At 37.4% G+C, this 23,586-nt stretch overlaps 1 protein-coding gene across 1 annotated transcript in view; it reads right to left on the reverse strand.

Moving 5' to 3' along the window:
- The window catches only part of LOC149795292 (eukaryotic translation initiation factor 2-alpha kinase 3-like), a 73,580-nt gene extending 65,680 nt beyond the window's left edge, over nt 1-7,900 (reverse strand). Inside the window, exon 1 of the mRNA XM_089965013.1 lies at nt 7,599-7,900. Within this exon, the coding sequence (XP_089821139.1) occupies nt 7,599-7,792 (194 nt within the window). The 5' untranslated portion in view covers nt 7,793-7,900. The remainder of the gene's footprint in view (nt 1-7,598) is intronic.
- Nucleotides 7,901-23,586: the final 15,686 nt, after the last annotated feature.

Genomic DNA, 23,586 nt, shown 5'->3' on the forward strand with positions numbered 1-23,586 from the left:
CTTGTGCTCTCATTTTTGTTACATTTTTGCCTTTTCTTAGCATTAGTGTCATTTGCACCAAAAGTCCATTTCCCCAAAAAACAAACACAGATTTTGCTGACTCATTTTTATGAGAAGTACTTTTCTGCACTCTTAAAAGTGTCTAATGATACTGTAGTGACACACATCTAAATCACACATAATGAAGTTGTGAGAAGTACTTTTCTGCACTCTTAAAAGTGTCTAATGATACTGTAGTGACACACATCTAAATCACACATAATGAAGTTGCAGTTATTATTACAGTATTGTCATTACTGGGTTGACCATATGTTCTAACCATATTTTCTAACTCAAACTCTGAAAAAGCTCTGATTACATTTATTATTTGCATATGTGCTAGCATAAATTTAAACACTGGATTTGCTGAATGATGGTTGCAAGTATATATATATATATATATATATATATATATATATATATATATATATATATATATATATATATATATATATATATCCATTTAACAGAACATGTGTCATTTAAGACATCATATTACAGCATGTGACATTCAATCTGGTTTGTAATGGATCACACAAAAAGGTACACTCCATAGAAAATGTCCCTGTCCTTTAGCATTGATGTTGCTTTAAGTATTATAATGACCTTCCAAAAGAAGCCTACTTAGCAAGTCTGATGAACCCTTCTTCCACCTTTCAACCTGTGCCAATATATTACCAGGTCTTACAGATTCCTTTTATTGGAGGAGGATATTTAGTTGATGGTTGCAACATTACCAAAACAAGTAGTCTTCCCATACCGATGCTGCATACTCTACTTCTGGAAGAAGACCCAATCAAGGAAGATATTTTCTTGTGTCCTCGTGATACCCCCCACAAAGAAAAACCACAAAAACTTTACTATTGCCCATATAGGCATAAACAGTATACAATATATGTTTAAAGAAATTTGTAAGTTCTAGCTGATACAGTTGTTGATTTCCATGGTATTTTGGAAAGCAAACTTTATTCTTTTTTTCAGCGACAGTATTTATCATGCAATGTTTAAAGACGGGATCACACTGCCAGCGGTGGTGGGTGTCATGTTGTGTGAGAAACTTTGTTAACAATTCCTGCTCATGCTTATAAATACCTTCTGAAGGAATTTGTAATTCAAAGTACTTTGGGTAATATCAATACGTGTTACATAATAATACGACTTTAGACCGATTCTGAAACAAAGAAAATACCTGTCAGTGAATTACCCATTGCGTTAACTTCAAATTTGCAGTTACTTCCCTTGAAGATCCTGCCACGAGGCAAGAAACTCAGCTGTTTGCAATTAACAGAGATGTACCCCGGTCAGCTTAGGCTTGGAGGCTGGAAACCCAACACTGTAGCATCTCAGTGATACCACTGCAGACCATTTTCAAAAAGACCACCGGTATCCAATCAGAACTAAAGTAATTGAATTTTGGGTGGGTTTCTCACACAGCTAGGCATTATTCTGTTTAATTCATTGTGAAAGAGTCAGTGCATGTCTGGACTTTGAAGGGAGCAGATCATAGGGAAATTACAGAGACTAGACTGCACTCCAAGTTTTGCATTCATTAAAAAGGGCAGGAAGTTAGTTCTAGGTAAAATATCTTCGCCTGAATCTGTCTCACTTTCCTAACTGGGTGTCGTATGATTTATACATTATTATGTGCATTTAATTTAGTACTAATTTAATCTTCCATGCATGCATAGCTGAATTATCAACATGTCATAATGTAGCAAATTATTAATATTCAAGATGAATGTATATAGTTGTTAGGATAAAATCAAAGTGGATGGTGTAATCTCCTACATTTTTGCATTGTGGTGCAGAACTGATTTCATTTTATATTTGTATCTCTTTTATAATTTGTAAGGTAGAAAATGCATAGGAATATGGTTGATGTTGATAGTTTACTATACAGAGAATTATGGATATGTATGTATCAGAAGTTGCTATATTATTGTTGTTGTTATAGTCTTTCTTATAGAACAAGCTTGTATGGAATATTTAGATGCGAGTGTATGAGTTGACCTAATGATTTAATTGCCACTATGCAGATGAAAGATCTGTGAGAATGTGTTAATCCTCCTCTGTTTGAACAAGGAGGCACCACTGTACGTCCCTTCTAATCCACAGGAAGCTTTCTAGGTGGGAACGGACACCACCCCGAAGATTAGAGAGGAGAAGACATGGAGAGCATGTAGAGATAGGCAGCTGTGCGAGGAAGGAGGGCCAGAGACGGAAACAAGGGTACCGGAAGTACCGACAAGGAGAGCCAGGAAAGGAATACAAGGCGAAGTTACAGATGAGTAACACAGAAAAGAAATGGGAAGGAAACCCTCTCACCTTTAATTTTGCTGGATGAAATAATTGGCAATTTGAATAGGTCGTGGATTGATTGGAAGCAATTGCACTGAAAATCATCCTGTAATTGTGAAATACTGTGATATAGTTTATTCAATTGTTATACCTTTTACCTTATTAATTTTATATTTAACACCTAGACCATTGGCTTTGCTGATTGGGGGCTCGAAACTACTCAACTTTTAAACTGTCTGTCCTTCTCCAGGGGTTACTAATAATTCCATAGGGGGCATGTGACAGTGGGATCACGTCATTTATTCATTTGGATATCCTTGTGCACAGGAAGAAGGAACAAGAAAGTGAGTACCTGGCACAGATTACTTATAAACTTCATCTAAACAATAGACACTGGGTAATCCATGTATAGCGTGTATAGGTCAAATCAACGAATGAAAGCTCTTTCAGAAAATTTTGCAAAAAACCTTAACAAAAGTCTGGTAAATTTGGAAACCATATTATCATTTGTGACCTAAATATTGACATGCATGACCTATCCAGACATTGATGCCTGTATGTGTGATATTATTGATCTTGCACACCTGCAGGTTATAAGAATGAATGTACTCCATCTTGTGTTGATCTCATACTTACAAATAATAAAAGCCAATGTATATATACCTTAAATACAACTAATGGAATTAGTGATTGTCATGTATTATTTGCTTTTAACCAGTGAAGAGATACAGCGCATGGTACATTCTGCAACCAGAATTAAAAAAAACAATGTATACAAGTTTCAAAGATTTTGATTTCAATCATTTTGTAAACTATTTACAAAATGCTCCATTTACAGTGCCCTGTACACCAGTACTGACTAGGAATCTGTCAACTCTATGTTAACTTTGAAAAGGTTCTGTTAAATGTTATAGATATACATATCCAATAAAACATATCTATCAATACAGGAAACAATTACCTTACATGAATAGAGAACTAAAGGAGAGCTATATATGCTAAGACAAAAGTATATTTGATTAGAAAATACACTTGGTACAGATCAAGCAAATCCAGAGTCAACTAGAAAGCAGAGAAATTAAGTAAACAAATTAAAGAATAAGTCTCTGAGAACATACTTTATAGAAAGATGTGCGAGGGGCATTAAATCTAGGAACTTCAGTCAACAATTAAGTCGCATATGTATTTCTAACAAACGTTTTGATAGTCTAATTATATAATTCTTGTTGAAGGTAAACAATATCAGAGAAATATGTGAACTCTTCAATCATTTTGATGAAGATGAGGCATTAGACATCGGAAAATATGTGAACTCTTCAATCATTTTGATGAAGATGAGGCATTAGACATTGGAAAATATGTGAACTCTTCAATCATTTTGATGAAGATGAGGCATTAGACATTGGAAGATATGTGAAATCTTCAATCATTTTGATGATTATGAGGCATTAGACATTGGAAAATATGTTCTATTGACTCTTTATCCCATCAGAGTATCAAGGCTATTGAGGACAATAGTACTAATAGGTATACTTTTTAAATTTAAGCAAGTGCATAAAATGATAAGTTTAAAGTTTTTGCATTAAAAGACTAATTGTGGGGATCATATTGCTATTAAACTGTTAAAAGCTGAGGCACCAATTCTTCTTGGTCATGTTACAGATCTAATAATAAAACAAAACTCTGCAACCAGTATTTTTCCTCATCATCTCAAAGACGTTCAAGAAGCTCCAATTTTTCAAAAAGAACAATCATACTGAAAAAAGTAAGTAGAGACCTGTCAGCATTCTAGCCATAATATTTAAACTGTCTGAGAAATCCAATGAAACCTAGTTAGCATCATTGTCTGAACATTTTTAACAAACATTTGGGTGCTTTTCATAAAGATCAATGATGCTAATTCACCGTTATGTTTACTTGAATGCTCTTGACAAAAACAAATATGTATGCAGTTCTAATGGATTTATCCAAGGCTTTTGATTCTCTCCCTCATCACATTCACACCTGTGAGCTCTGGGTTTATAGTATGTCAGATGGCTCAGGGGACCTGAGTGGCCGAGTGGTCTAAAGCGCTCGCCGCGTTCTTCCTCCACCATTAATACTGGCCGCCATTTATAGCCTACCATGTGCTCAAAAATGGCGTTAAACACAACAACAACAGATGGCTCAGTAGGACTCCTACTGAACTATCAACAGAAAGCAGCAAGTAGGATGCAGCGTGTCTAAGTATCTGGACTGAAATTAAAAAGGGGTTCTGCAAAGAGTCAATCCTGAGACTGTTACTCTTTAATGTTTTTATAAACTATATTGTTCATTTTATTAGATATGACTCTTTATACACTTTGTCCCTTTCTTCACCAGATTTGGACTCTTTGATTAATACACTTAGAACAAAGTGCAAAATTCTGATTGCCTGGTTCACTTCGAACAAATACAAGCCAACCATGAAAAATTTCAAACACTGGCTGGGGGGAAAATGATATTCAATATGAAGAATGTATTTAACATAAGCAGTGCTATCATAAAATGTGAAGAAGCTGTCAAATAGGTAGAAATTGACATTGACTATCAACTGCAATTCAATTCACAGGTAAAAATCTTTGTAGAAAACCATCAAGGTTACTGTCCATCTCAAAACGTATTTGTAAGAAGTTAACTAGATTCAACAAACTGACAATCTTGTATACATTTATAATCTCCAATTTCATTCTCTGTCCTGAAGCCTGGTATTTCTGCTATGGCATGAACACTACTAAACTTGCAAAAATACAAGAATTCTTTCAGATTTGTGTATGATGATTACACACGCAGTGATTATAAGCTTGTAATCAAGGCAAAAATGCCAACCCTCTCTCTTCTTCTGGTTGTAAATCCCTCTCTGAAGTGAGGTCAGCCACATGTGTTCTCCTTCTCCAATCATCTCTCTGTCACCAATATATTTTGCAGTGAGTATCCTGCTATACCACATCCATCTATCTTTTCTTCTTTCATCCTCGGCTTCATTTTCCATACACTTCTTCCCTCACGATTCTTCTGATGCATTCGACATGCCCATACCACTGTAGCCTGACATCATGAACCTTCTCTGTGATACAAGCTACTCCAGCTATTCAGTGGATGTCTTCATTTTCTTTCGTCTTTTTAAGAAAGATGCTACATATTCAATGTAGAATCCTCATTTCTGTTCTCTCTAGAAGCTCTTCTTTCCTCCTTAATGACCCTATTTCTGCTCCACATATCAACATTGGTTTTATTGTTTTGTTAACTTTTCCTTTAACTTGGACTGGGATCTTCCAATCACAGACCTCACCTGATAAGTCTTTCCACTTTTGTAAGGCTGCCCTTAATTCTCTATTTGACATCCTCCCTGCATACACCCTTAGAGAGTCAAAAATGCCAACCGTATAGGTGGACATATTTTGGTCTATGGCTGTTGAGACTTTCAAAATTCTTAATAAGCATCTGCATGCTTCCTGATGTTTGGTATGTTTTAAATACAATAAATACAATTAGGTATTCAAATATTCAAAGTTTTCCCAAGAATTGAAACTTTAAAATATGGCAAACAATGAATCTGTGAGATATGAGCTACATAAATCACTTAAAGAACAATCGGATTTTAATTCATTTGGACCATTCAATTTAACCTGGAATAGTAAATACTGTAAATGTGATATCTGCAAATGACCCACAATCCCTCTCCTGCAATGATGCCAGCAATGCCCATTTTACTGTTTTGTTTTATCTGCCCTTGTCTTATGTACATGTACTATCAAGTACCCTAGAGTAGATCATTTCCTTTTTAAGCAAGGCATAAACTGCATCTCAGCATCCTACACTGGTGCTTTTGCATTTATTTTAAATCAGTAGTTCCCCTAGGATACAAGACTGAGAGAAATCCTCCTGGTGTTGAATTTGGGGTCAAATTAACAAATTTGGTAGTGTCCAATGCATAAATGAAGGTAATGGGAATTAATGTAACATTTTGTTCAATTTTTATGTATGATTTTTGATAATGTAGCTTTTTTCATTCTGTATATTACTCTTACTTGTGGTTTTTAATTTACATGAATACTAAATTCACTTTTACTTACTGCCTTTTAAAATGTTTTGCTTGCTTTTTTATCCTATGTGCTGTGTGTTTTGATGCATTTGTATGTCTTGCAAATCAAGTTTAACTTAATGCCTTTATTGTTTTTATGTCATGTCGATAAAAAGTTCGTTACAGCTTATGGTGAATTGTTATTTTAAATTATGCCAACTTTAGATAGATCTTATCTTAAAGAAATATGGATGTATGATGAACCAAAAAAAAGTGAATAATTGCCATTGTAAGGTTGGTGTAATCAAACTTTTAAATAAATGACACCCATTACTGAAAGAGAGAGTACTGAAGGCCTACATGATCTGTATGGCTTTTACTATATATTTCGCATTAACAGGAATGTAATAAAAATAGTAACTAGAAGGTACATAGATGGCATTTTGTTAATATATATTTGGGACTACCCTTATGCTAACTGGACTTACTTTTATGCTTTTCAGAATATCCACACTTTGATCAAAAACACTTGTAGCTGAATTTATAGAAGTGTTTTGTATGGAATTATCCCAATCTATCTGACTGGACATAATTTCATTTTTTAAAGCTATTTCTTGTCTGTGACCAATATATCTGCCCTAATGTCAATACTGGTGTGATACACATTTGACCTTCATCCTGTTAGCGAACAACTGGATAAACATTTAGTGTAATATACATGTAGATTTGTCCATGTCCCAAATTTGTCACAATATGACCCACTAACCATGTACACACACCACACACTGAAAATAAGATTTCTTGGAATGTCCAACCAAATGTTTTTGCAAACAACTTTATTATGGGTTTATTTCCTGCAAGTATTAGCTCCTTCGCAATGTTTTCAACTTTTTTAATTTCAGTTTGCATTCAACAGATTTCCTTTTTGCGTGCTTGCTAATTCAAAGTTTTCTAATGTGTCTCGCTTTTTTTTTCTTTTTTTTTTTTTGACAACTGTGACAGGTGTGTCCCTAATGACCAATCAACTTCTTCCCTAGATACAAGTGCTCCAAATAAACCAATCACATGCGCTCTATTATTCTCGTCGGTAAAACAATCAAGGACAAGGTTATATTCTTGACGATTTGTTACACATGATTTTATATTCCTATCATTTCCTATGCATACCTGAAATTATACTTTGGGAATAAAAAATAGCCCATACAATGTAAACACAAACCTGTTTGCAATATCCTGAACAGCGTTCCCTGTTGCCTTTGCCGAACATGACAATGGCACGTCGACCGATTTCGAACTCCGGACATTTTCCTCATCCACAGCTCCAATGCACGAGATAGACAAACACAGCGCCCCAACAGAGCTCAGAAACCACATCAAGCACGAATTCCTCTTTTTACCTCTCCTTCTACCCATGAACAACTAGGGTAGAAGTTAGTCATACAACATAAAAAGGGATTATTCTGACGTAATCAAGTTTCTAAAGCTTATCCAGTATTCACTGTTTACGTTCAGGCGCTTATGGCAAGGTGCTCATTGATTGGTTGATTTGTTGGGCTGATCTATTTACTACGTGGTCTTACACATAGAACTTCCGGTGGAATCCTAAATGTCTATTTTTAGTACCAATACATCAACTCTGACCTAGCGTTTATGTCAATAGTTGTATCTGGAATATTCTAAACCTGTTCATCAGTACAAGTGATAAAAATGACTCACACTTCGATCACTATACTCACGGCGCGTGTTCAACATTTATATGAAACGAGATAACAGGAGCATACACAGACGCATCAGTGACTTATTGGAACAGTATATAAAAAGGGAATTTAAAACTCCAGAAAGCTGTCAGATATTATGTTGACCAATACTAGTACGAGTTCCTGTGACCCTTGCCACGTCCCAACATAAAAGTCCGAATATAAAAAGAATGGGGTGGCAAGGGTTAGAGGAAGTCGGATTAAATGACCAAGAAGTTTGTCTCCTTTTTTTATTTTTATTTTGTTTACTGACATGACTATAAGAGACAGAAATGAGGGCGGAAAATAAACTGTACGTCTAGAACTCGTCCCATTTTGACGTGCAAACGAGGGTCGCTGTGACCGGTTGCGCACAGAGCAGTGCATATTAATGTTATGCTCAAGACAATTTATATGTTCTACCACTGATATTTTAATGTGAGACTTGATAATTTGCTAATATCAGTAACCAAGGAAACAAAATGTTCATCTCCATTCTGATACATGAACACCAGCCTGGTGCAAACGTGTAATGCTCTGCTATTAATTTTAAAGATGTAGACCAAAAACCTGTTTACAGATGAAATCCTGGGGGGGGGGGGGGGGCAGCAAGTGCCCCTTGCCCCTGTTGCGGGTACCCATAACATCAGATGTTCCTTATGCCAGAATGTTATAACCTACATAGGGCTGTATAGCGAGTTATATATAGCTTCTGATATCATTTACCCACTAAGCATTGCGCCGTCGGTCATATTGATTTCGAACAAATATATGATACCACGTTCAGTAAACTTTATTGTAAGTGATAACTTTGATGTGTTGTCCAAGACGGACTTTTGAAAAAATGATTGTGAAACACTGCTGCTATGGATATTGGACTAAATATTCCTGCCTCTATGCATTGTGTTACCCTGTAATAATAATAATGATAATAATAATAATAATAATAATAATAATAATTGTGGTTGTTGTTGTTGTTATAATTTGATATTTGTACGATTCAGTTGTAAATCTTTGGAAGTGATTACAAGTACGGTATTTTATAACTTAAATAATTGCACTGGTCCGCCATATTATTATTTGAGTGTCTGAAGCGGGCTACATTCTATTTTTAGATATGAGGCATAACTGCTAAACAAAGCTGAAATTGAATAACTTAAAGTGCAGATTGCGAACAACTAGCTTACATATATACGCAATAGTAGTGAATAGGGTCACCTTAGGGACAATGGGACTTACCATTAAAAACAGGGTTGGGTCACTATAGGGACTATGTAAATTTAACATGGGAGATATTGTTGGGTCACAATAGGGACAATGGAAATTTAACATAGAGTTTGGTTTTGTCTAGGGACAAGGGATATTGAACAGGGTAGGTCTGTTGAGCCTCAAGGAGGAAATGGAACAGGGTCGGGACCCTATTTTAATACGGTCCCGACCTGATGGGTCTATGGAAATGGAACAGGCGAAAATTGAAACAGGGAGGGGTCTCTATTTTTTATTTTTTAAACAAAAAAAAAAAAATAAAAAATAAAATAACTGAGGCTAGGCAATTGAAAGTCAAGGTCTTTTCGAGAGATAGGAGTGGCTTTTTTGGTTTTCTTCTTTTTTCTAATTTCTTCTATTTCTCCACCAGCTTCTTATTTTCTGTCCTACACGTTTTCTATTCTTTTCTTTCTTTTCTTCCTCCTTTTTCTTCTTTTTCTCCTCTTTCTGCTTCTCCTCCTCTTCTTTCTTCCTCTTCTCATTTTCTTCTTTTTCAATTTTTTCGTTCCATGCTCTCATCCTTATCCTTTCCTCTTCATCCTCCTTCTCCTCCTTTATTTCTTTCATCAGATAACTGATGATTTCCTTTAGTTTTCTTAAATTGTTGATTTCCATCTTCACTCGATGGGGACTATAAGAATAGTGATCCTCGTTTAGGTTAACCAACATTTGCTCCATCATGCCCAAATTGTCCAGGACGTCTTGCAATTTTTTCATTTTATCAAGGTGGTTCGAAGCCATCTTCTTTTTTATTCTTTCTAGAATGGTCTGAACGACGAACACTGTGGGTTCTTATACGAAAAGTGCGGACGTGAAGGAAAACATCCCCTAAGACCCGAAACTTATATTACCTAGATCATCACTTAAAACGCGCGGACGTGAAGGAAAATATCCCCTACTTTTCTCTTCTCATATTATCTACTATCCACATACGCGAAGCAGCAATAAACAAACCCCAAATCTACCTTACACACACACTCAAAGCATTAAAATGAAACCCAAATCTACTATCCACACAAACCAACTTAAGCGCTTACAAAACCCAATAATCTACTATCCACACAAACGTACGTGAGCGCTTACAAACAAAAACACATACACTCACACTAGGAAAAAAAAGAGTCAGTGTTTATATTCACACTACTCTACATACACACATTGGCAAATTGATTACTATTTCTTTTCTAAAGGTTTGGGTAGCCCTGAAAAGGGCTGTTTGTTTTGAACTCCAGGGCACCTGGTTAATGGTTGCACCTCCCCGGCCTGGTACCACACACACATCTCCTACTCCAATCTCCTTTCACTCTTTTTTGGGGGAGAGCAGAGGCGTAATGAGTGGCTTCAGAATCCCAATCTTCTGTCTCTGGGATTCTGAAATTTCCTTCTTGTGTCTGTGGTACAGCCTCTCTCCTTTTCCTCCTCTTCTTTTTTTCTTCTCTCCTCCTCTTTCATCCTTCCCTCTTCGACGATGGCCTCCGCGGCCAGTTCATTTAGTATGAGCCTGGCGTATTCCAGGTGCACATGAAGTTCTAACAGTTTCGCTAGCCTTCTGCTCATTCTCCAGTGTTGATCAGTCAACAAGGGTAGCTAGACTGTTGTTGTTGTTGTTGAGTTGAATTATAGAGGTGTTCGTCTGCAATAGACATGTACCTCTGGTTTCTTTGATTACTCCTGAGGGGAGGAATGGTGCCACATCACTCAGGCATTTATGTACTCACAGAGTACTAATTGATTGGGCCGTTAGTTCGTAGACAGTAGTGGCGTGCCCAAACGATACTAGATGTAGGGCCTAAGTTTTGAGTAGGAATAGTGCAAACCCACACTCATGTATTCAGTTTGCTTTTAGTTGCCCCAGGTGTCAACCCAAGCAGTATGTAATGTCAGCAGCCATTGGCTAGCTATTACGTCACATTTAGGACACCTGGGCTAGCAGCAGAGAGACTGAGCCCACCAACTATTCGTTCCAACAGAATCCTCTATCGAGAACACTCTTGACAGAGGGTCTTATTTCACAAAATAAACCCTCTATTCAGAAAACTATGATAAATAAGCCTTCTCTGCTGACTAGAAGAGTTATTTCATGAAAAATAACTAACTATAAAAATACTTCTTGACTCCAGGGGAGGGTTAGACGAAACACTTGGGGGCTCAGTCTCTCTGCTGCTAAAAATGTAAATATTTTTAATCCTTCAGGATTTCTAACTAAAAATTGTATCCAACCCAACTCGATACCGTGTCCGAGGATCATGTAAATTTATCGTTACAAATCCGTGTGGTTTTGCCTGAGCACGACTAAAGAAATTTCTGAATCTATTTATGTCCATGTCACCGCTGCACCAAGTCCGATGAATATTTTGTAACGTGTGTGCGTCAACGCCGTTAAATACCGCGAGAACGTTACAGTTATCTCTGATCACTTTTGGTATTTGTGTATACCGTTGAGTTACATAAATCACATCAACGTTTTTGTGCCTACCGCGTGAGAATATCCTGGCAGGGTTTGATTGTTTGTCCAACATGATATCATCGTACACAACTAAATTATTAACACTCCCATCAATATCATCGATACTCGGTGCTTCATTGATATCAGTTATAAAATCAATAACATCTTCTTCACTTATCGATTTTGCACTTTCGTTAAAATCTTTTAATACCTGATAACATCGCTGATCGTCCACTGATGGGGCTATCAAATATAATTTATCCCACTTCATTATTAAATTAAGTAACAACTGCGTCTTACCCGACCCAGATGGACCTATAATAATCATTCGAATTGAATTTGGTAGCACTGAGTTATGTTTGATTGGCTCTCGTCGCTTTGACGCAGAAAAGTCAGTGATCTCCATTAGATATATCATAAAATAAATATGAATTTATATTGTGTGAAATGCCGAGCACATACCCCAACTGCGGATATGACAACAATTACAACAAAAAATAATCGACAAGCGCTTACAGGCAAGTGTGAACGATGCGGTATAGCGAAGTTTAAATTTATTTTAAAGAAAGGGAGGTGATATCGCAGCCAAGTTAGCCAAGCTACCAGGGGCTCCGTGGGCTAAATACCCAGGAGAAAAACATCTTCCAGGATATAATTACTGTGGTCCAGGAACCCGACTTGATATCAGACTTGATGCTCAGGATCAGCCCAATCCAGGTGAGTATCCGATAAACGCTATTGATAAGGCGTGTCATGCGCATGATGTAGCTTACCGAAGCAAGGATTTTCAGCAGCGCCATCTCGCGGATGTGAAATTAATTCACGCGTTAAATGCTATCCCTGATAAATCTTTCAAGGAGAGGTTAGCATCCTGGTTGATAAAAACTGCAATGAAATCTAAGCTTGTATTAGGCTCTGGTAATTAATTATAATGGAGTCGATTTATTATTCCCCAAGAGGATACTGGACAGGTAGCGCAGCAATTAGTAAACTCGCTGAAGCAGCAAAAGTTACAAAAGTTGCTGCTAAAAATTGGTTATCCCGACAGGCAATATGGCAAATTTATCTACCGCGTCCTAAACAAATTCACTTTGCGCATTTTGATGTTAGTGTACCAAATGAAGTTCATCAGGCTGATATATTATTTCTGCCACATGATACTATCCGAAGACGCACATACAAGTACGCGTTAACTGTAGTTGATGTTGCAAGTAGATACAAAGATGCTGAACCGTTAACGACTAAAACAGCATCTGAGGTTGCTTCTACGTTTAAACGAATTTATCAACGTGGTCTGCGATTTATTACAAGTTGATCCTGGCAAAGAATTTCAAGGTGCAGTATCATCGTTGATGAAACAACATAACGTCACCATCAGACGAGGATATACTGAAATTCACCGTGATCAGGCAATTGTTGAGCGATTCAATCGAACACTTGCTGAGCGGTTATTTGGATATCAATACGCGAAGGAATTCATTCAGGATACAAGATCTCGCGAATGGGTTGCAAGATTACCAAGCGTGATAGCTGCGCTAAATAACGAGATCACGCGAACAACCAACATGAAACCTGCCATCGCGATCACAAAAAAAACGTATACCCGTACGACGTGATTCTTCAGCACAGCCGATACTGGGTAATGTTACAGTTAGATATTTATATGAACCAGGTGAACTTGAAGGTGGTAAACGAAGAGCAACTGATCCTATTTGGAGCGTTACCACACACAAGACATCCACCGTGACAAGATCGTCAGGCAGACCAGCAATCTACAGGTTGGATTCAACTGCTCCTCAACGTGGATTCACACGCGAGCAACTACAGGTAATTCCCGAGGATACGCAATTACCGCCAAAATCACTGAAGTGATTTCGATCACTTAACTAGCGCTGGCGCCTCTACGTCGATTACACTCAAGACAGGTCAACATGATATTATCACGTGTATGACCGCGATTGTTACCTTTTCTATATACGGTAAATTGTCTTGAATTTTTATTCGAATACTGCCATAGCATTATGCAATTACAGCTCGCACAGTGATTATTCTGCTGCTGTTTCAGCGCTCTGATAAATTCAACATCAAGATCAAAGTCGCGATTACTTTTTTTGTCACTCTGTTTGTAACCGGCGAGTTTTTTTCTTATTACATCACCATCGGTGATGCTGTTGTTTTCATTATTAATTTTATCAGCGTTTGATTCATCCAATACAATCCTTCGCAGTTGAGATATTCTTCAGACTCTGGACACCGCTAGGTAGACTAAGTTCGACCATTCGATTCGATCATCAACAATCCAGACAGTTGTATCAGAGATAGTCAGTCCTTGAGATGAATGAATTGTCATTGCGTATCCTAGCGTCCACGGGGATTTATTCATTTTTAGTGCATCTTTGACAGCATTAATATCAACTAACACAATATCATTCAGTACTAAATTCTGTTTCTCTGTTTTTCCAGGAATATCAACATCTATAATTTGTAACCGCGTATCAGCTGGTCTATAACATAACGGCGTTGGCAGCATCGGAAACTTTTCTTGTTGTAATTGAAATAACTGCTGTTGAAGTGTGTCTCTGACTATCTTTCTACTTGCCACTATCAAATCGTCTGGTTTCCACACGCGTAAAAAGTCGCTCATTGAAGTTTCAGGAATCATCTCGCGCATAATTTCACATTGAATTTTATTCGGTTGTAATCTGATTAATGTTTTAAATTCTTTCAACTTTGCATCAAGTGCTCTATGATCATCAGACACTTCTTCGTAATAATCAACAAAATCCCTCAGCCAATCATGTGGAGATGCGCCGACAAACGGAGGTGGTTGACCGTGATCGCCGCACATAACGACTGCAGTATGTTTCGTTAGCAGCCAATCAAGAAATGTTTTTAATGTTTCCAGCGGTACCGTACATATCTCATCCCAAATTATTTTCTCGGGAATATATTTTGTTCCCATTCGATCTGGCGTCCACACACCGCCGCTGTATTTGAAAAAGCTGTGATAAGTACAAGAATTGACTCCTCGCTGTTTCATCTCCCTGGCAAGCCTGTGTGTAGGTGTTAGCACAATCATATCCGATTTTCCAAATAATTCAATCGCTCGAGTTGTTTTACCAGACCCGCCCGGCCCGTTTAAATAAACGGTTTTGGGTATAGTGATTGGATCATACACAGATGGCAACATTGACTTTGTCAATGTCGAAGATATTTCTGACATTTCTGATTTACAATAATCATCCTTAATTGCAACATCGGCGGATTCACAATATTCGTGTAACATCTCCGCTTTTATTCTCCACGAACTCCATGATTCATCAGTGCTTGTAAAACAAGCCAGTGATTCTGAATATCTTTTATTCATGTAAAATGAATCCGTTGCAACTCTAACTGCGGTGTCAGGAAATCGATTTATCATTGATAGTAAATTTATAGAAACATAAGCCGGCATTGAAGATCTTAGATGTGTGTATTGAGGTGATTCTCCGTCGATATAACTTACAATTGTGCCCAACTTTCTTCCGTCGGACAAGAACACATCCTCCCGATTACAAAATATATTTCTCGCAACAGCGTCAGCAATTATAAAATCCAATTCAGCATCGTCGATAATCAACAGCGAGTGATGCATTTTATGATCAAATGCTGCACCCTGAGTAAATTTACCGATTATTCTTCGTCCAAGATCTTTTGCTGCTTTTTCACTATTGCTATGTTTGATCTTGAGAATTTTAGGAGCCTCACTGACAATGACATCCATCGGGGTATTTGGACTCTCTCGTGCATACTCGCCGATAACTTCATCTACACTGACACGCTCCGGTGTTGGCAACCAAACTGAGGTCTGCGGTTGATATGATATGATTGCTTCACTGACAGTCAACGATACCAGTATTCGGCTGTCAAGCATATATCGCAATAACACTATTGGTACCCAGCGCTTCTCTGAAAAGTGTCTGCCAAACCAAACATAACAGCACGGATGAAGTCCCGCGGCGAATTCAAACGAAGTCACACGAGCAAATCCCGTCAGGTCAAAGTCGGGTAAAACGCCGTTTATAGCAACTCGTGTCATCGAGTTCGTGGGATGTCCAAATCGCTTAAAGTATTCGCTGCACTCGCCGTTCCCGAGAAAGCTTCCTGGGTAGCAAGCCGTCATATCCACGGAAATCATATCCCGGTAGTCATACCGGGTATTCCACAGCCCGCCATGCCCATACTCGACACAACTTAATTGTATATCCGAAAGAAACTGACTTCGGGTTGGTCTCCACGAATTTCTTTCTCTGTTGGCGTGAGCGGCAACACTTGGAACTGTAAAACAATTAACCAATAACTGCTCAATGTTTTCTTTCGCACATTTCTCTGCGAGTTTTTTCATTTGTTGTTGCAACGACTCCGTCCGGTATAATTCCCCGTTGGGTTTTACAAATTGATCATACTCGGAATCTTCGGAACTCCTAAATAACCACACCGACACAGGGTCGGTTTTACTCAACGTGTAAATAGCATCAAATATATTTCCGGAATAAAGTTTGACAACACGATCTCGTGGAAATATTGTAACCGCATCAGTCCAGGCATGAGAGTTATGATCAATAATTTCAATCGGTGATCCTGACTTTTTATAATGCTTCGAATTATATAATATTTCCCCGGTTAGTGTTTTTACTGTTATTGAAAATTTTAATTTACTTGATAGCACAGCAACATCACTTATTGTTGCCCCAGTATCCTTAACCGATTCAGCCCATGCTGTTATTTTTTCACGTCGCAGATCGGTTAAACCGTTTCCTCGTTTTGCGTTTTTAAAATATTCCATTACTCGCTCGGCTACACAATTCAGCGTAGTCATTGATGACGTCCGCATCGGGGTGAGTTTATCAATTTTTGTTTTTTTTACCGGATATATTCCATAAATGACTGCGGTTACAGGATACGCTCGAGCGTAATATGGTTTATCAATCCCGGTCAGCATTCCTGGTTTGGAATCTTTACTTAGCAGAATGGTCTTTCCGTTAGCAAGAACAGGGTCGAGTTTGTCACGGATAATCCATTCATCGGAATCTGTTTGCACAATAAATTTTATTCTGAAAAAATATTTCTTGTTGTGTTCATCGCTTTGATGAATATCAAATAGATAATCAATAATTGTTTTTGCTCGGGCATCAGTCATTGTAGCATCGATGACTTCGTCGGTGTTGCGGATAATTTTAAATGACGACCATACATGAGAAGCGCCGTCGTCGTGGAATTCTTTTTTGCCCTCGTTGATAACATTAAACAGATCAGTTAGATTCGGCCGTCGCGAGTCTCTGTTTAGCCTGTCAAGAAAGAATCTCCCAGTGCCAAATAAACCCTTCATATTATATTTAAGACAAATATTTAAATAAGAAATATTATATATACAATGAATAACTGCAAGTGTTTAAAAGGTGGATTCGTAACAGTCTGTGGTAAGCCCTGCAGGAAGGAATTCTGTGGTGAACACATACAAAGCATCAAACGAGGAAGCACAGGACCTATTCCCTGCCTGCTATGTGGCATTGGTGTCAAGGGTAAAACACAATTATATGCGGGATGCCGGGGGAAACGATACCGTGAACTCAAGCGATATTACAATAAAAAAAATAACGGAGACGCGCTGAAATCCGAGAGTGATTATATAACTAAGTTTTCAGACAAATTATAAAATAGACAAATACATTATTATATAAATGAATCAAGAATTTGTCCGACATCCAACCATTAAAAATTATGAAGCATCACGTGAGGGAATAGTTAGAAATAACAGGTTGAAAAAACCAGTTGGTGTTGTTAATAATGCTGGTTATCTCCGATTTAGGGCTGGGGGTAAAAACTATTATAATCACAGGATCGTGTTTGAGTGTTTCCATGGAGAGATCAAAAACGGTCTTGTAATTGATCACATTGATGGAGATAAACTTAATAATAATTTATCTAATTTAAAAGCTGTGACACAGAGTGAAAATTGCAGAGCTGGTAATACTGGTCATGGTAATAAGATCGCCAGGAGAGTTATATCTATAAATTTAGATACAAATGAAGAAATAATATTTCAATCGATATATGCAGCTGGCAAGTATTTTGATATTTGTACACCCTCAGTACGAAAAGTCGCAGAAAATATAACCAAATCAGCTCTGGCAAAAACATATAATAATCAGAAGATTGTTTTTCATTATTTTTAGGTAATTTGCTATAATCCGAGGACTTTCCAAACGGAGATAACTCTGCAGTGACTGTGTGAAAATCGAAGGATTTTTGAAGTCAATGATACAATTATTTCCCCCTTGTCACCGACAGGTAACAGCAGACGATTTTCTGCACAAGGAAGTAAATAACTTTCCTTTATCTCCCCTTGATTTTATCAAGGTGACAGCGTCAAGAACGATTTTATCCTTGACGCTGTCAGGGACAAACGCGTATTTATCTTTTTTTTTGCAGACAATATCACTATTTTATTACACTTGTTCGGGTTTATGGTACATCTGTATTTTTCACAAGATCATATTTAAGAAAATACGTTTTAAACAAGTTACGTTGAGCTATTTCTGAACTTCTGGGTATCAGTCGTTTTATATACAATATCGTCCTAATACTATACGGGGTTTCGAAACCCAACGAAGTTGCACAACTTTCTCAGTTATCGCCCCGTTCAGGGGTTGTCTTTTACCACCCAACGGGATTGATTTCGGGGTAGGGGTGCAACTTCGTTGGACGTAGAATATAACCCCGCATAGTTAGAATTAAGTTATATGTTTGTACCGTATTCTTCTATTGCTGTAAATATGCTTCTACTGTAAATATTGTAAATACTATATGTTTGTACCGTCCCTAGGATAAGTTAGAATTAAGTTATATTAAGTTAAGTTAGAATTAAGTTATATGCTATGTGTGTTGTCCCCATATGAACCTTGCTAGGATATCAAATGGTAAGCTAGGGGGTTCACAAATGGGCAATGTCTCGTCGTTCGCAAAGCGCTCCTGAGTTTGGCAGCCTATCTCAAAGGAGATGTGATGTTGTTTTATTTTAAATATATAAAAATATATATAAATATGAATCACGAAAATATCAATAATGTGATTGATGCTATTAAAACATTAGAAAAACAAGGATTTAATATATTACTAAATCCTGAAACAATACTGTCTGATTTTGAATCATTATATGAAGCTAAATGTGCAGGGCGTTATATTCTTCCTGCTCAATATCGATTCATAAAGATGATCCAAAATAATTTCTATAAATCGCTGGCCAGCGTAGCGGAGGCACAAATAAATGAATTTGTTCCACTGTCTCGTGCAATCGAAAAGATCAGGCTGGCACTGGCAGCCGAGTATGAAACTAAAAAGATAATAAATAATCGAGTCCGAAAATTGAAACATTTTATGTCCGCTGACTTCGTCACTGACGAGGAAGTAAATACCTCACCTTGATTTCGTCAAATACCTTGATAAAATCAAGGAAGTGAAATCGAAAGTAAAAAAAATATTACTTTTTTTTTACTGCGTAAATTATGCAATTGTCCGATTTCGTTGGTTTTTACTAGCTGATACCCCATCAGGATTAGCAACGTGGACAATTTCGTTGGTTTTTACTAGCAAATACCCTATCAAAATGAGCACTTTGGACTGTTTTGTTAATTTTGACTAGCAATTACCCTATCAAATCCGTGACTTCGGACTGTTTTGTTGATTTTTACTAGCAATTACCCTATTACGTTGAGTACTTTGGACTGTTGCAGAAAAATACTATAATAAAAAATAAAATCCAGCAGTGAAATAATTATTATATGAAATTTATACAAACTGCACGATTTCATTGATTTTCATAGCAAAATACCCCTATGAAATCAGCAACTTGGACATTTTCGTTGGTTTTTACTAGCAATTGCCCTATCAAATCTGCGACTTTGGACTGTTTTGTTGATTTTTACTAGCAAATACCCTATCAAATCTGCGACTTTGGACTGTTTTTATCATTTTTACTAGCAAATACCCTATCAAATCCGTGACTTTGGACTGTTGCAGAAAAATACTGTAAGAAAAAATAAAATCCAGCAGTGAAATAATTATTATATGAAATTTATACAAACTGCACTATTTTTATCATTTTTACTAGCAAAACCCCTATGAAACCAGCAACTTGGACAATTTCGTTGGTTTTTACTAGCAAATACCCTATCAAAATCAGCAACTTGGACATTTTCATTGGTTTTTACTAGCAAATACCCTATCAAAATCAGTAAAATTGTCAGTGAAAAATCTTCGATTTTCAAAGAAATATATCCAAAGTAAAAGTTCTTTAGAATTTTCAAATATTTTTACTGCACAAAAAATAAAATTATCGTGAAATCGTCCGATTTCTGTGATTTTTTCCCCGTTGACTTTCACTGCAATATCTTATCAAGATGATCCCGTGAAATGCACGAGTGAGCATAATTCATGATTTGGTCTGGAAAACATGTGATCGCTATGATATGATTCTCTTGTAGTTGTTTCAACTGCGATTCTGTCAGTAAAAAATTATCATTGCCGTATTTATCAATAACTATTTTAACTTTACTCGATTTCATCATTGATGAAATCGACGACGATCCGCTGAATAATTTTTTGATATATTCTTCAAGGGTTTGTTTGTCATGTATGAAACATTTCACGTGCTGATACATGCTATATTTTTTTTTATCATTTAATATAATTTATTGTGACAGTGCTGTCATTGATGGTGATGTTACCAACAGTGCCATCATTGTCGTCACTGTCACTAACAATAAAATCACTGTCAGAGACATCTTCATCACTAACAATAAAATCACTGTCAGAGAGATTTTCATCATCATCATCGTACTTCCGGAAATTCGAAGATTTTTGGGACATTATTATGATATGATATTATTAATTGAAAATCGTTTCAGGGCTTGAAAATTGTTTCACGATGAAAGTCCTTAGGACTTTACCAGCAAATTAATACTAATAGTTTCATTTCTCAGGTCCAAAAGTCTACCCTGTTAGTCAGTGACTTTAAAATTTATTCTTGACAGCGTTGGATTCAAACACTGCAGAAATACTGGATTGATTGGCTCTTGTACAATCAAAAACCCAGGTGGTTCTTTAGGAGTAAATGAGTATAGTATAAACCCTTGCTGGGCTTGATTTGATATTGTTGTGTCTATGTTGTAACTGCCATCAATTGCGTCAAACACAAGATTGACCGCGACGAGATCAGTGATATTTACGATTCCCGGAGAAATATGCCGGCCATCGCCCGCTGTGGAATTATCGTGTCTGAGGATAACGGGTACCGGTAGTGTTTGCTTGTGGTGTTCAAGTATGTCATCGAAGTATTCACTGATGACATCAGTAACGTATTTTCTCAAGATGACCGGGGAAACATATCCTGGTAATTTATAATTCGGTAGTTCAGCTTCTTTCAGCGAGTACTTATCCAACAATTGTTGTTTATCGCGGGATCTACTGTTAATTACTGCCTGAATTACTTGCTGGTTAATATATTCCATATCTTCGGCAAGTTGATTTAATATCTCAATTTGCTTAATAATTTCGCTGCGTGAACCTGTCACATCGGAAACATGTTCTTGGAAGCGTTGCCGTAGATACCATCGTTGCGCTCCATGCGCCACATTAATAAATTTCAAGTATTCAATAATGTCGTTTAGGTAAACATAAAGTCCAATACGCAACCACTCTGATCCCACTTCATGAGTAAAATTCAACATAATATCGACGCCACCTTCAGCAGGGAAAATCTTGCCATCCAACTTGTCCCTTTTTATCTCATCAAGACGTTGTTTGTATGGCGGTGTAATTCCGTGATATGACTGCGCGTCAGTGATATAATCAGACTTTTTTGGTTCTGGTGGTATCGGTGGTGTCGGTGGTTTTGATTCAGGCCATCCTAATACTGTTCTGATTGAACTGTTATAAATGTATACGTGGTAACCCGGTGAAGCGACTTCGATGATCGTTGACAACGTTGGCTCGTGTGCGATTATTGATATTTTTGCTTCTTTTCCGGTGATACGCTTCATTTGACGCTGTATTTCTTTGTTGATTTCTTCTATCTGATAAGACCCTGTTGGTAAATGAATGACGTTCCAATCTGGTGTGCCGTCAGGGTTATTCTGATACGAAAATACAAATGAATTATCTGGCAACTGTCCGTGAAATGATGTCGACCTGATGTTGGGCCAACTGTGATATACTCGTAATTGTGCCAACGCGATTTCGCTTACCGGAATCGCAGTTGGAAAATTAATATTAAACTCTGGTTGCGTTGAAGATATTGTTATCATTGATGTTTTTGCCGGAGCTGTATTTGCTGCTATCTGCTGAAGTAATTCCGTCATTATTTATCTTCATCGTTTTCAAATTAAAATTCTTTGTGTTTTCGTAATCGTTGTATGCGCTGGACATCAATGTGAATTCGGAATCGGATATAACTGTATCGTCAAGACTGGATGATATCAACGAGGACAATTTCGAGTAGGTGCTTGTGGCCGCGTTGTTTAACTTTTCATACTCGTGTAATTTTGTTAGCGCGCACGAGGATATTTTTTTTGGAATTATATTAGCAACTCCTGCAATCGTCGTTGATGCTGAAATTGTGATTGTAATCGCGATTGCAGTTGTCACTGGTGTCAGCGCTGATAATAACACACACGTGGATGCAACTACCGCGGATACCGAATACACTATTGTGTCTAATACAGTTACACGCCGTTTGTATTTTTTTATCTTTGTTGCACAATTGTCAATAGTGGTTTTTAACTCTGACTGCCATTCGCGTACCTGATCATATCTATATTGCTGAGCATCTAATGTTGTCGTTGATGCTGATTTCATTTTATTATTTTACGCGGTAACCAATTGAAGCGTTTCAGCTACAAATTCCAAACACCACCAGTAAGATGTTGCGGTTAATTTCTTGTCTGCGGCTTCCAGTATAAATGTTTCTTCGGTTTCCTTGTTTAGTCTGATAGTCACAACCCCGGAATATTTATCGGTGGAATGTCTCCAGGGATATGTTGTAAAGATCTCAAATTTAGCGGCACTGAATACAGACAGTCTATACACGCCAGTGGCTGTTGCTGTATATTCGATATTATTATTTTGTCGGGACCATGTTGCGAATCCCGATGATACCGTGTATACTATGTTGGTGATATGACCGGGGGTAACCCCAGTGGGGACTTTTAATCAAACTGGTTTTGGCAACGATCTCAGGAATTCCCGCTACGATCTTTTGCTGTGTTTGTTTGATCGTGTTAATGCTATTTTCTATTATCTGAATTTGATCTGAAAAACTTTTCTCTGTTCTGACTACACCTAACCGGGTATTAATCTTATTGATATCGTTGGCGTTATTAGTAAGATTTGGTATGATTTCAGAAAGTTTCATGTAGATGACTGGAGGAACCCCAAAGAACTTATCAATGGACTCATCAGCTTTTGCGAAGTTTCTTCGAAGTCTTATAAACGCGCCCACGTGAACATCATACTCTGCCCGCAACGTGGCTAGTTTACCGTCAATGGCGCTAGTGCTTGCGTCTGCATATTGTTTGTTTGCGGCATCTTCCGACGATGTTGGATCTCTTAAAACGGTTATTTTGTTACCGTTCATGCTGAGTTCACCTGTCATTGTATCACCGGTCTTCGCTACACGTTCCCCTGCGGATTTTCGTGCATCATCTCGAAGCGCCGCGATTGAT

The sequence above is a fragment of the Sinohyriopsis cumingii genome, chromosome 7 (genome assembly GCF_028554795.1).
Source record: "Sinohyriopsis cumingii isolate HCF-2022 chromosome 7, ASM2855479v2, whole genome shotgun sequence".
Lineage (NCBI taxonomy): Eukaryota > Metazoa > Mollusca > Bivalvia > Unionida > Unionidae > Sinohyriopsis > Sinohyriopsis cumingii.